The sequence below is a fragment of the Cervus elaphus genome, chromosome 14, assembly GCF_910594005.1.
Source record: "Cervus elaphus chromosome 14, mCerEla1.1, whole genome shotgun sequence".
NCBI classification, from domain to species: Eukaryota; Metazoa; Chordata; class Mammalia; order Artiodactyla; family Cervidae; genus Cervus; species Cervus elaphus.
The window spans coordinates 29354994-29369569 of record NC_057828.1 but is presented as its reverse complement, the minus strand read 5'-3'; the positions used below and the strand labels follow the sequence as shown (position 1 = coordinate 29369569).

The 14576-nt window shown below is 41.0% G+C and overlaps 1 protein-coding gene across 4 annotated transcripts in view; it reads left to right on the top strand.

The window, feature by feature from the left end:
• The window catches only part of NVL (nuclear VCP like), a 92102-nt gene that overhangs the window by 61429 nt on the left and 16097 nt on the right, over nucleotides 1–14576 (top strand). For all 4 annotated transcript variants that reach the window (XM_043923540.1, XM_043923539.1, XM_043923541.1 and 1 more), the window contains 2 exons: nucleotides 10710–10786; nucleotides 13677–13765. In XM_043923540.1, the coding sequence (XP_043779475.1) occupies nucleotides 10710–10786; nucleotides 13677–13765 (166 nt within the window). The remainder of the gene's footprint in view (nucleotides 1–10709; nucleotides 10787–13676; nucleotides 13766–14576) is intronic.

The following is a 14576-nucleotide window of genomic DNA, read 5'->3' as shown; positions in this document are numbered from 1 at the left end:
TCTCATTCTGACTTCACTGTGTATGGCAGTTTTTAGGTTCATCCATTTCTCTACAGGTGACCCAGTTTCGTTCCTTCTTATGGCTGAGGAATATCCCATTGTATATATGTCCACATCTTTATCCATTTCTCTGTTGATGGATATTTAGGTCATTTCCATGTCCTAGTTTTTGTAAATAGTGCTGCAATGAATATGGGGTGCTTGTGTCTTTTTGAATTATGGTTTTCTCTGGACATATGCCCAGTAATAAGGTTGCTGGGTCATTTGGTAGCTTTATTTTTAGCTTTTTAAAAAGCCTCATACTGTTCTGCATAGTGGCTATATCAGTTTGCATTCCCACCAGTGGTACACGAGGGTCACATTTCTTCACACCCTCTCCAGCGTTGATTGTTTGTAGACTTTGATGATGGCCATTCTGACTGGTGTGAGGTGATACCTCATAGTTTTGATTTGCATTTCTCTTGTAAAAGTCTCAAGATTACACAGAGCTATATTGAAAAAATCTTAATGACCCAGATAACCACAATGGTGTGGTCACTCACCTAGAGCCAGACATCCTGAAGTGTAAAGTCAGGTGGGCCTGAGGAAGCATTACTATGAACAAAGTTAGTGGAGGTAATGGAATTCCAGCTGAGCTATTTCAGATCCTGAAAGACGATGCTGTTAAAACGCTACACTCAATATGTCTGCAGTTTTGGAAAACTCACCAGTGGCCACAGGACTGGAAAAGGTCAGTTTTCATTCCAATCCCAAAGAAGGGCGATGCCAAAGAATGTTCAAACTACACACAGTTGCACTTGTTTCACAAGTTTATACGGTTATGCTCAAAATCCTTCAAGCTAAGCTTCAGCAGTATGTGAACTGAAAACTTCCAGATGTACGAGCTGGTTTTAGAAAAGGCTAAGGAACCAGAGATCAAATTGCCAACATCCGTTAGATCATAAAGAAAGCAAGGGAATTCCAGAAAAACATCTACTCTGCTTCATTGACTGTGCTAAAGCCTTTGACTGTGTGGATCACAACAAACTGTAGAAAATTCTTAAAGAGATGGGAATACCCGACCACCTTACCTGTCTCCTGAGAAACCTGAATGTGCATCAAGAAGCAGCACTTAGAACTGGACACGGAACAACAGACTGGTTCAGAATTGAGAAAGGTGTACTACAAGGCTGTGTATTGTCACCCGGCTTATTTAACTTATATGCAGAGTACATCATGCGAAATGCTGGGCTGGATGAAGCACAAGCTGGAAACACGATTACTGGATGAAATATCAGCAACCTCAGAAATGAAGATGATATCACTCTAATGGCAGAAATTGAAGAGGAACTAAAGAGTTTCTTGATGAAGGTGAAAGAAGAGAGTAAAAAAGCCGACTTGAAACTCAGCATTCAAAATTTAAGATCATGACTTCTGGACCCATTACTTCACAGCAAATAGAAGGGGAAGAAGTAGAACCTGTGACAGATTTCATTTTCTTGGGCTTCAAAATCACTGCAGATGGTGACTGCAGCTATGAAATTAAAAGACACTTGCTCCTTGAAGGAAAGCTATGACAAACCTAGACAATGTATTAAAAAGCAGAAACCTCACTTTGCTGACAAAGGTCTGTGTAGTCAAAGCTATGATTTTCCAGGAATCATGTATAGATGGGAGAGTTTGACCACAAAGAAGACTGAGCACTGAAGAGTTGATGCTTTCTAACTGTGTGCTGAAGCAGACTCTTGAGAGTCCGGTGGACTCCAAAGAGATGAAACCCGTCAATCCTAAAGGAAATCAACCCTGAATGTTCATTGGAAGGACTAATGCTGAATCTGAAGCTCCAGTACTTTGGCCACTTGATACAGAGAATCGACTCACTGGAATAGACCCTGATTCTGGGAAAGATTGAAGGCAAAAGGAGAAGATGGAAGCAGAGGATGAGATGGTTGGATGGCATCACCGACTCAGTGGACATGAATTTGAGCAAACTCCAGGGGATAGTGAAAGACAAGCGAGCCTGCTGTGCTGCAGTCCATGGGATCGCGAAGAGTTGGACACAACTTAGTGACTGAATAACAACACAGTGAGGCCCCAGAAAGCTCCCTGCCTGCTTTCATCATTTGACATTATAGCAAAAAGAAAGTCTGTGAACCAGAAAGCAGCCTTTACCAGACACTGAACCTACTGGCATGGCTTAGAGTTGGACAAAGAGTTGGACGTAACTTAGTGACCGAACAGCAGCCATGTTTATCCAGGAGTCTTGTTTTTCTGTTGATCCATCCTGGTCGAGAATGGGCTTGTTTGATGTTGATGTTCTGTAAAAAAGTGTTTATGTTCAACAGAAGAGCACCACTGCCTAGCTGTGAGCCCAGCCAACTCATAGCAATGCCATGGACCACTTGCTGGATGTCAGGGCCTGCTTTTCTCTGTCTTGGTGGCTTTATATTTCCAGATTTTTATGTCATGAAAATATAACTGTATATTAGGGGGAGGGGTGTAGGGAATTTTTTTCTAAACAAAAACATAAATGTTGAGGTTAAAAGGGAAAGGCCTAGAATTTGCTAGAAAGGCTTTTTGGGCAGCTTCCATGCACAAAGTTGTGACTGTTAAAGAAAAGAAAAAGCAGAAGACCGATAAAAATCTGTACAGCTTCGAAAGGAACTTTTGTGGACTTGTGGTTTAGACTGTTAAAGTGTCGGTTCTCAACATCTGTCCATGCTAAAGGCTAAGGAGGGCTGTGGGCCATTTTTTCTTAGACTTTGTTTTTGTAGCAGTTATGAGTGCGTCTTGTTCTCAGACCCACTCCACAGGAAGGAACTCGCTCAGGCCTGGGCAGCTGGGCACATTTTGTTGCCCTCTGAGGAGAGCTCCTTGCACTGCATTTCACATCCTTACCTCACTTTTCCCCTCCAGAGGCCTGGAATGTTTAAAGATCTGTGTCGATGGCTAAAGCTGAAGCAGGCTAGAGGGAGGGAAGCAGCATCTCTCACTTCAGGGCAGAGTCCACAAGGCGGACCTCCCCCCACAGGTTGTCTTTCTAAAGACTCAGCCACAATGAGGCAAGCTTGCATTTTTAATGCTTAGTAAGCCATGGTATTTCAAAGTGTGCTAGCTTTTTACTTAATGTCCCCAGATTGTCTTATATATACTCTTTCCATTTTTTCCAATTAATACTCGAAATATTATTGTGAGATTAGAATAAAATTCTTCAGTCTTGGTCTGAAAAGTGTAAAGATCTGCAGGTCAGAGCAACTTTTCAGTATCTCTTGGAGCCTATGTTTCTTAAGAGAAAAGTGAGCAACGACACACTCCTTCTTTATACTTTGTATTTGGTGATTCTGGTAATCATGTGGTAATGAGAGGCTTATCCTAATCCCCTTGGACAAGTGGGATTTTTTTCTACAAATTTCCATTTCTTCCCTATAAATGTCATTAAAACTTACCCTTATCTCAGAAAGCCAGAAAGGTTATTTGATGTCTGCCACATGCTTGGAGATAATTATATGCAATCTTTATTGTGCAAAAGCTTTTAAGTTTCATTAGGTCCCATTTGTTTATTTTTGCTTTTATTTCTAATATTCTGGGAGGTGGATCATAGAGCATCTTGCTGTGATTTATGTCAGAGTGTTTCGCCTATGTTCTCCTCTAGGAGTTTTATAGTTTCTGGTCTTACATTTAGATCTTTAATCCATTTTGAGTTTATTTTTGTGTATGGTGTTAGAGAGTGTTCTAGTTTCATTCTTTTACAAGTGGTTGACCAGTTTTCCCAGCACCACTTGTTAAAGAGGTTGTCTTTTTTCCATTGTATATTCTTGCCTCCTTTGTTGAAGATAAGGTGTCCATAGGTACGTGGATTTATCTCTGGGCTTTCTGTTTTGTTCCATTGATCTATATTTCTGTCTTTGTGCCAGTACCATACTGTCTTGATGACTGTGGCTGGAAATAGAACTGCCGTATGACCCAGCAATCCCTCTCCTGGGCATACACACCGAGGAAACCAGATCTGAAAGAGACATGCACCCCAATGTTCATCGCAGCACTGTTTATAATAGCCAGGACATGGAAGCAACCTAGATGCCCATCAGCAGACAAATGGATAAGAAAGCTGTGGTACATATACACGATGGACTATTACTCAGCCATTAAAAAGAATACATTTGAATCAGTTCTAATGAGATGGATGAAACTGGAGCCCATTATACAGAGTGAAGTAAGCCAGAAAGATAAAGACCAATACAGTATACTAACGCATATATATGGAATTTAGAAAGATGGTAACAATAACCCTATATGCAAGACAGAAAAAGAGACACAGATGTACAGAACAGACTTTTGGACTCTATGGGAGAAGGCGAGGGTGGGATGATCTGAGAGAACAGCATCAAAACATGTATATTATCAAGTGTGAAACAGATTGCCAGTCTAGGTTGGATGCATGAGACAAGCGCTTGGGGCTGGTGCACTGGGATGACCCAGAGGGATGGGATGGGGAGGGAGATGGGAGGAGGTTCAGGATGGGGAACACATGTAAATCCATGGCTGATTCATGTCAATGTTTGGCAAAAACCACTACAATATTGTAAAGTAATTAGCCTCCACCTAATAAAAATAATGGAAAAATAAAAAAAATAAAATTATATGCAATCTTTAAAATCCCACTGAAAGACCCAAAATTCTCAGTGTTTTTAAAATGTGCTCCAGATGACTAAAACATAAAACATCTCACCTAGAAGTATAACTGTTAAATTTTCATGAGCTAAGAAAAATATCTGATAGAATGATGTGATATTTATTAAACACTCTGTTCTAGGTACTTTACATATATGAATATGCTTAATCCTTGCAACTGCTTTTTGAACTCTGTGGACTAAATATTTAAATATTCAAATGAACATTATTTCTATTTTACTGATAAACTATCTCTCGACAACAAGGTACAGAGATGTGTTTCTTTTTCTTTTTTATTGTATTGAAGTATAGTTGAAGAGTCCATCTCCAAAACTCTCCATTTTGCAGCCTAAAAATCTGTCCCCATTAAACTCCCCATTCCACCCTCCTCCCACCCCTTGGCAACCACCTACTTTCTGTCTCTATGAATTTGACTACTTTGTCAGCTTCCCTGGTGGCTCAGGTCACCTACAATGCAGGAGACCCAAGTTCATTCCCTGGGTTGGGAAGATCCCCTGGAGAAGGAAATGGCAACCCACTGCAGTATGCTTGGAGAACCCCGTGGACAGAGGAACCTGGCAGGGTACAGTCCATGGGGATGCAAAAGTCAGATTCTTTTTTTTCTGTAAGGTTATAGTGTATTGAAAATGAAAATTAAGGAGTAGTAGAGGAGTACTAGAGGACTTTAAAAGAAATAAGAGAAAAAGAAAAATAGAAAATAGAAGAGAAAAAGGAAAGAAAAAAAAAGAAGAAAAAAGAAAAAAAAAAGAAAAAGAAAAAAAAAAAGAAAAAAAAATTTTTTTTCCCCCTAATTAAAAAAATCGTAAAAATCTATGGAAATGAAAGTTAAGGAGTAATGGGGGAGTAATAGGGGATTTTAAAGGAAAATAAAAGAGAAAAAATAAAAAAGAAAAAATAGGAAAAAAAAAGAGAAAAAAGTAAAATTATATCTAGGAGTTTCTCTGGAGCTGTTGCGGTCAGTGTGGGTTCGGCTCAGTTTCAGATAGCTCCTTGTTCCAGCTTACACTTCTCGATATCTACAGGCCCCTTCCGGTGTAGTCGGTGTTTTCTAGAGGGATTTTAATCTGTTGCACCAGTCCCTTCTGAAGCGGTTCCCTTTGTTTATTTGGCTTCTGTTTGCAGGTCTCTTCAGAGCCTCATTTCCGCCCTGACACAGGCGGGCGGAAGTGGACTCTTATTCAGGTAGCTAGTTCCGTCGCTCTGCGGGGCAGGGAGGGGCTGGCGCCGTGGGGACGGGCTGGCGCCGCGGGGACGGGCTGGCGCTGCTTTCTCCGTCTGCGCTGCTCAGGCTCCCGGCTGTTCTATATGGAGCGCGGCCCGCGCTGCGCGAGGTTCCAGCCCTCGGGTGTTCCACAAAAGCGCGGAGCGAAAAGCTGCGCCTGCTCTCTGTGCCTTCCCCGTCAGAGCGGTCCAGGCAGCCAGGGGCTTGGTGGGCGCACTCTCCCCAGGTGTGGCGCGCCCACTCCCTTCCACGGACCCAGTTTCAGTTTCCTCTGGCGCCAGTCGGGTGCGTGCGCCTTCCGCCCTCCGCGTCCCCAGCCCCAGTCCCCGCCCGCGCCGGTCGGGTGCCTGCTGCCTGTGTCTCGCCGCGACCTTCCCCTCCCCCCTGCCTCCTGCCTCCGGCGGGGCTGGGCCGGTCCGCAGCCTGCGAGCTCTTCTCTGGATTTTCTCGGTCTCTTTGATCTGCGAACGGCCGGCAGTGTGTTCCGGCCGGTTAATTTACTCTCTCTCTTTTGGTCTCGCACAGTTCAAGTTGGCAACTCACCGAAGCTCCCTCCGATTGGCCTCAGGGCACTCAGGCCCGGACCCTACCCCAAGCAATGCCGCCTAAGAGCTCCCGGGACGGATCTCCGTCCTTAGCTCTTTTGTCTCACTTTTTATCTTTTATATTTTGTCCTACCTCCTTTCGAAGACAATGGGCTGCTTTTCTGGGCGCCTCATGACCTCAGCTAGCGATCAGAAGTTGTTTTGCGAAGTTTGCTCTGCGTTCAGTTATTCTTTTGATGAATTTGTAGGAGAGAAAGTGGTCTCCCCGTCCTACTCCTCCGCCATCTTGGCTCATCCCCCCCAAAAGTCAGATTCTTATGAGACTGTTTTTCTCTAACAGTTCCTTTGACCTATCTTTCCCTAGTCATGAAATTATTGAGACATCCATTAGAGCTCTATTAAGAGGGGCTTCACTGATTGCTCAGATGGTAAAAGAATTTGCCTGCAATGCAGGAGACCTGGATTTGACCCTTGGGTTGCAAGGAGAAGGGAATGGCAACCCACTCAAGAGTACTTGGGAAATCCCATGGAGAGAGGAGCCTGGTGGGCTGTAGAGTCCATGAAGTTGTGGAGTCGGACACGACTGAGCATCTAGCACTTTCACACTTTGAAGAAGTGATAAAATCAGTAGTGAAGAAGACCAGTATAAAAAGTTCTAAATATTTTCATACACATATAAGTATCATTTTAATAAATGAGCCTCTGTAGTATTTACATATTTGATTTTATAAGCTTACTAATATTGCACTTAAAAGTTTTCTAATTGCTCCCACTTGACAGTAAATAGAATTGACCTTTCATTTTACTTCTTACTGAAGGTCGGAAACATTTCCACATTTCAGTTAGGAATAATTAGATTTTAATGATCCCAAGATTCCTCAGCCTGCATTTCTACTCATTGGAAAGTAATGTTGCTAGTGAAACTTTTGGAAGTATCTTAGGTTGACCACACCACAAACACCCCCGAAAAAAGGACAATTTGTTACTTTTTTCCAATTGATAATATATTGGGAGTTAGTTTCTCTAAAAAAAATTTCCTAAGAACTAGAAAATTTCTAAGAATTGATTATTCTTCTAAAATATTGCTTTTGGATAAGCATTTGTTTATTGTGTTCCTTTATATATTGAGCTTTCTCAAAATATTTAACTTAAAAGAGTGCCTTGAATATAGGAAGTTGGCAATTGCTCCTGGTATGTAGTTGTTAAGAAAAGTTTCTCCTCTAGGTTCTCCTAAAGAAAGCACTCAGATGTGATAGATGTTTTTGATAATATCCGTGTCAAATAATAGCACAATAATAATACAATAAACACAATATAAGCTTTTCAGTACTGAAGCTGGTGGTTATCCTTACATAACTAAAAACGGGTTCATTAAAAACAACTTGATGAAAGGTCAAAGACATGCATCCTGAGATGCATGGGCCTCTGTGAAAGTCCAGCTTGACCCAAGAACAGAATTTAGAATTTGAGAAATATGAAAGAATTATCCTCAGGTATTCCTCCATGAGTTGATTTCTTATGATTGAGTTTTTAATCAAAACAGGACAGTAGATAGTCTGAAGTAAAATTCTCTAGCAGTGTAGGGAATGTCCATATGCTAGGTGACAATCAGGGTAAGGTTGATGGTTTCTCAGGAACATTAAAGACTCTCGTAAGGGCTCATGCCTAATGAGGAAGCCTCTCGTCCCACCCCATGCTGCCTCCTACGGTGGACTGGGACTCAACAAGGCAGTGTTCTCAGGCTTTCCCACTGTAGACATAGTTTGGAAAGTCCAAACATTTTTCTCCATCATGATAAATCTTTATTGCATGTTCATCATCACTATTTAAACAAGACTTCCCCTCCCTCTCTTAAATGTAGCACCAAATTATCTCTATTTAACTGGTAATAAGATCCTGGGTTTGGGGGGGTAATTCCCTGGTGGCCCAGTGCAAAGAACTTGGTGTTGCCATGGACTTGGGCTCAATCCCTCATCTGGGAGCCAAGATCCTGCCTCCTTGAATCCCTGCCCACCTCTGCCCCCTGACAAAATTGAAAGCATTGATACTAAAAGGAACCTTCAGTTCAGTTCAGTTCAGTCGCTCAGTCGTGTCCGACTCTTTGCGACCCCATGAATCACAGCACGCCAGGCCTCCCTGTCCATCACCAACTCCCGGAGTTTACTCAGACTCATGCCCATCGAGTCGGTGATGCCATCCAGCCATCTCATCCTCTGTCATCCCCTTCTCCTCCTGCCCTCAATCCCTCCCAGCCTCAGGGTCTTTTCCAATGAGTTAACTCTTCACATGAGGTGGCCAAAGTACTGGAGTTTCAGCTTCAGCATCAGTCCTTCCAATGAACACCCAGGACTGATCTCCTTTAGGATGGACTGATTAGATCTCCTTGCAGTCCAAGGGACTCTCAAGAGTCTTCTCCAACACCACAGTTCAAAAGCATCAATTTTTCGGCACTCAGCTTTCTTCATAGTCCAACTCTCATATCCATACATGACCACTGGAAAAACCATAACCTTGACTAGACGGACCTTTGTTCGCAAAGTAATATCTCTGCTTTTTAATATGCTATCTAGATTGGTCGTAACTTTCCTTCCAAGGAGTAAGTGTCTTTTAATTTCATGGCTGCAGTCACCATCTGCAGTGATGTTGGAACCCCAAGAAATAAAGTCTGACACTATTTCCACTGTCTCCCCATCTATTTCCCATAAGGTGATGGGACCAGATGCCATGATGTTAGTTTTCTGAATGTTAAGCTTTAAGCCAACTTTTTCACTCTCCTCTTTTACTTTCATCAAGAGGCTTTTTAGATCCTCTTCACTCTCTGCCGTAAGGGTGGTGTCATCTGCATATCTGAAGTTATTGATATTTCTCCCGGCAATCTTGATTCCCGCTTGTGCTTCTTCCAGCCCAGCGTTTCTCATGATGTACTCTGCATATAAGTTAAATAAGCAAGGTGACAATGTACAGCCTTGACGTACTCCTTTTCCTATTTGGAACCAGTCTGTTGTTCCATGTCCAGTTCTAACTGTTGCTTCCTGACCTGCATACAGGTTTCTAAAGAGGCAGGTCAGGTGGTCTGGTATTCCCATCTCTTTCAGAATTTTCCACAGTTTATTGTGATCCACACAGTCGATGGCTTTGGTGTAGTCAATGAAGCAGAAATAGATGTTTTTCTGGAACTCTCTTGCTTTTTCAATGATCCAGCAGATATTGGCAATTTGATCTCTGGTTCCTCTGCCTTTTCTAAAACCTTAGGGGTCACTTAGTCTGTCTAGTTTTACATACAACCGGAGAGAGAAAGGAAAAAAAGCACCAAAATTGTCTGCTGAGGTCACCCAGAGAGTTTATTTTCCCATGTTTATTTCACAGGTCAGAGTTTCTTGAATCTGTGATAGATGGACGTTTGCCTTTTATCGTATAATAGCAGCTAGCATAGGTACAGTTTGTGAAATTCTTAAACATGCCCCGCTGCAGGGACACCTGCTGAGCATTTGCTAGAGGAAGGTGATGGCTCAAGGTGCCGGGTTGTCTCGCTCTCTGCTGGGAGCACCTGCTGAGCTGATGTTTACACTTGAGGTTTAATGACACGTGTTTATTTGCTGTTTTCCTGTATACATATTTCTTCTTAAACTGTGTCCATGTAATATTTGCCAAAAAGGAAAGCCAGTATGCAGTGCAGATAGAAGTTATAAATCAGAATAATAAAGCACATATAAGCCTACTATCTAACATCGTAAACTTTTTAGGCTTTTGTTGTAGAGCAGTTTGCTTATTGTTCTCTCCTGGCCACAGGCAATGTTATTTCTCCCTTCTGAGCCAACCTCACACTAAAACTAAGCTAAGATATATACATCAAAACTAATGACTGCTTGTGTATTTGCCATATTTAATCATGCAAAGGAAATGTGATTCTTCACCTTTGAAAAGATTGAGGGTGTTGGGTTTTGTTCTTGGTGTTTTGTTTTTGGCTGTAGTGCTTGCACATTTTTCACACTTCACCAGCATAAATTGTTTGCCTTTGGCTTCCCCAAGTTTGGGATCTGCTTCTTAACCTCATTTCTCAAAACTGAGATTTGTAAAAATCTGTAACACTAGTCTGGGAGTCAGTTATGGTCATTCAGTCAAGCAGCCGTTACTGTCTGTTTAGAACCTATTATGTGGGGAAATACTGATCTTTATTAGCACCACGGTCTTAAGCAACTGAGTTAACCGGCCACCTGATAAATACTGATCTTTAAAGTCTCAGCTAAAGTGGATGTTTCTCTCCCACTTAGAATGGTACAAAACCCCCACTGGATGCAGATGTAAACTTGGAAGCAATTGCTGGTGACCTTCGCTGTGATTGTTATACGTAAGTATGTCAGTCTCAGATCACTTAACTCTCTGAGGCCCCGTTTCCTCATGTGTAAAATGCGGGAGAGTGATAGCAGGAGGATTAAGTTAGGAGTCCTGTAAAGCACCCAGGGTCTGGCTCTTCCTCCTTCTTAGAGACAATACCACCCATTTTGAGGCTCTGAGGTGTTCTCAGGAATAGGGGCGTCCTCTCGTATGTCAACCGCTGGTGTTCAGCCACCCTGACCACCATCACTGCCCTTCACAGCTTGTCTCTCTGTCCTTCCAGAACATTGCAGGAGACATCTCATGACCAGCTGCCAAATTATCTAGGTGCTTCAGCATTTAAAAGAAAATAATCTACAAGCTTTTCAAGCCTCAGAATGCATTTTTCATAGCATACCTGTTAATATCTACACAATCTATATGAAAATGGGAGGTCATATATTTCTACTTTCATAGTTTGTTGTGGTTATGAGTTTTTGTTGTTTTCTTCGTTATCATAAAACTTCATTATAGTAACTTTCCCAATTTTGGCTCACAGGGAAGGAAATGAAATTCACATTTAACAGGGCACATCTCTCCCTCCATTTTTTTTTTTTTTTTAACTTAGAGGGTGAACCTCAAAACATGTGGGATCTTACTTCTCCAAGCAGGGATCAAACCCATACTCCCTGCCGTTGAAACGTGGAGTTTTAACCAATAGACCACCAGGAAGTTCTCCTCTGGCTTATTTTTAAAGCCCTGTTGATTGTCCACAATATACTTGGTGTTCATGATATTCCTGTAGCTCAAGGCCAAATAAATGTGCTTTCTGAAGCTGAGTCAGTCAAGGAAGGTGGTGTTTTAATCTTTGAGGTCTTCTAGAGTCTATTGTTCACAGTGTAAATTTATATCCAAAGAATATAGCTACTGATACTGATACAAGCACTCAGTTCTTTCCAGTTCTGGTTGAAGAATTTCACAATACTGTCTCATGAGATGATTACACTTGAAACCATGCTACTCACTTTTAGGGAGTGTGGCCAGGATCCAAAGTCTAATTTCCAGTTTTTTCATACGTAAACATCTTAGGGATCTGAGTCTTGATCTTTGTTCTGCTACCGCAACCCCAGTGCTCCTGAGAGATTTGCTGCACTCTGGTCAGGACTCTTGTCTCACTTAAGAAAGCAGTGACTGTCTCAGTGAAGGGGAAGTGGTCAGTCCCAGGCCATGGTGTTGAAGGGCCTGTGTAAAAGCCCTGCATTACCTTTAAGGAGAATGTACCTTTTCCCTTCATGGGGAATCAAATGCGTGCCAGTCTATAGTTAATGAACTTACTGCTAAAGAAAATAGGACTTAAGTGAGTAGTTTACGTATTTGAGTGCTAAAATCTGAAAAGATTTTCAGTTGGTAACAGGCAGTTTTGATGCAGAACTGACCCTGGGCCAATCTTTTGGATTATGCCACATAGGAGGTTATTTATTAAATGGGTCAGGGTTAAACTTGAATGGTATATGTTTTAGGTTTTAATACCACTGTCATCACAGGGACTGAATAATACTGCAGCCTTCAGCTACTTGTTACTTTAGTTAATGGTGTCTCTGCACCAGTGTTGATTTAATTTGTGGGGTTTCCCTGATGTCTCAGACAGTAAAGAATCTGCGTGAATGCGAGAGACCTGGGTTCAAGCCCTGGGTCGGAAAGATACCCTGGAGAAGGGAATGGCAACCCATTCTGGTATTCTTGTCTGAAGAATTTTATGGACAGAGGAGCCTGGTGGGCTGTAATTCATGGTGTCACATAGAGTTGGACACGACTGAGTGACTAACACTTTCACGCTTTTCACAAAGAAATGAATACCCTAAGCATGTATGTGATTGTTAAATAATATTACAAACCTAACACCTAACCAGCAGTAACATTGAGTTCAGTTAATAATTTAAACTAAATTTAATAATAGTAGGTATGTGGATTATCAGTATTATATATTAAATAAGTTTGTGTAGAGATGAGGATTTTTTTTTTAAGATGAGGTTTTTATCTCCCAGTTGAAACTCTTTCTCAAAGAATCTCTAAGAATCCTGTTAAAGAGGTCATGTATTGAAACACCAGTCAACCCCAACATCTTTCATTGAATGCAAGAACCATGCTGATTGAGCATATTATTACACAGACCAATTAAATGAAGACTTGTTAGTTCTTGTCATATTTTAAGTAATTTATGATGTGTCAATTCAGCTTGCCCTTGAATCAAGTGCATCAAACACTTTAGCCTTTGTATTTTCCTTTTTTGAAGTAGGGGTCATAAATGACTTTTTATATAAGATTAGTTTAGACTTTAGGTAATATACTAATGGTATATACTTGTAATGGGCCAGTTTGTACTTTAGCATGAGCCTTGTGAATAAAATTTTACAGTAAATAATGTGTAAGTTGCTTTCTTCTGACTGTTTTAGACTTTTTATATTAACATTGCTATCTGTAGTGATTAGCATGAGAATATTTGAGTCACTGCATGTTTCCTTCATAATTTCCTTTCTTCTAAAACTTAGAAGTATTTTGCGTAAAAACTAAAAGCTCTTTCCTAGTGACCATGATTGGTTTATCCCACCTTTGTTGGTCACTTTCTTTCCTGAATGTTTAATATGTAACTTAAAAGGAAATTACAGGACTTCCTTGGTGATCCAGTCCAGACTCTGCCTTCCAATGCAGGGGGCACAGATTCGATCCCTGATCAAGGAGCCAAGATCCCACCTGCTTCTTGGCCAAAAAACCAGAATATAAAACAAGCAATATTATCACAAATTCAATAAAAAGACTTTAAAAAAATACATTTAAAGAAAAAAGGAAATTGCTTTCAGACTTTTTTCTGGGCTTTTGCACAGTGTCTAAGAATAAATGAGTTAAGAGCTCTTCTCTTATTTCAGAGGTGCAGATCTCTCTGCTTTGGTACGGGAGGCTTCTATCTGTGCCCTGAAGCAGGAAATGGCAAGACAGAAGAGTGGAAGTGAAAAAGGTACAGTTCTCTCCAAAATCTCTCAGTCCTAGTTAATTATCACTCTGGGTACCTAATGCCACTGTTAACCTGGAAAATGACCATTTTCTAGCATCTCTCATCTGTGATATTAAAACTGACATTTTTCCGATGAGACCTTTAGCAGCTGTTCTGTAATATTATATAACCTCTGTAGCTGACAGCTATAATAATAGCAGTTACTTGGTGCCTTATACAATGTACTCTTTCTTTGCTTATCATCATATGAGAATGTTTAGAGTAAGGCTAGTAGCTACATATACTGTTTTCATCATGAGTTTGATCTGTTTATCAGTCCTGGAAAACCTTCTCATTCTTTTGTTAGGGTGATACCTACTGTTAAAATGTAACCTAACCTGAAGAGCTTAGAAAACACATAAGAAATGAAAATTGAAATGACTTTCCATATACTTATACTTTCTTTTGGGATATCACAACAGCTTTGTACTGTTCTTCGCATTTGACAGTGTATTTGAGAATACCATTTGGGTGTGTGTAGATGAAAATGATTTATTTGTGACCTGCAGTCTGACTGCCAAGTAGAGAAATAGCCTCTGCTTTCCCTGCCTGGTTCCTGGGAGAATTGTTTGATCAGTTGCAGTGTGTGGCTGTCTTTGAATATAGATACTTAGCACTATCGAATACTTTCTTCAGAAAGACCTGCCTTTTCCTCCAAACCTGTACTTTCATCTCAAGTTCAAACCTTTATTGATCTCCTTTTATTCATTAGATTTCCCAGAAGATGTTTCTTTATTTGTGTTTATTTCATTTATTCTTTTCCCTTTTTTCTTTG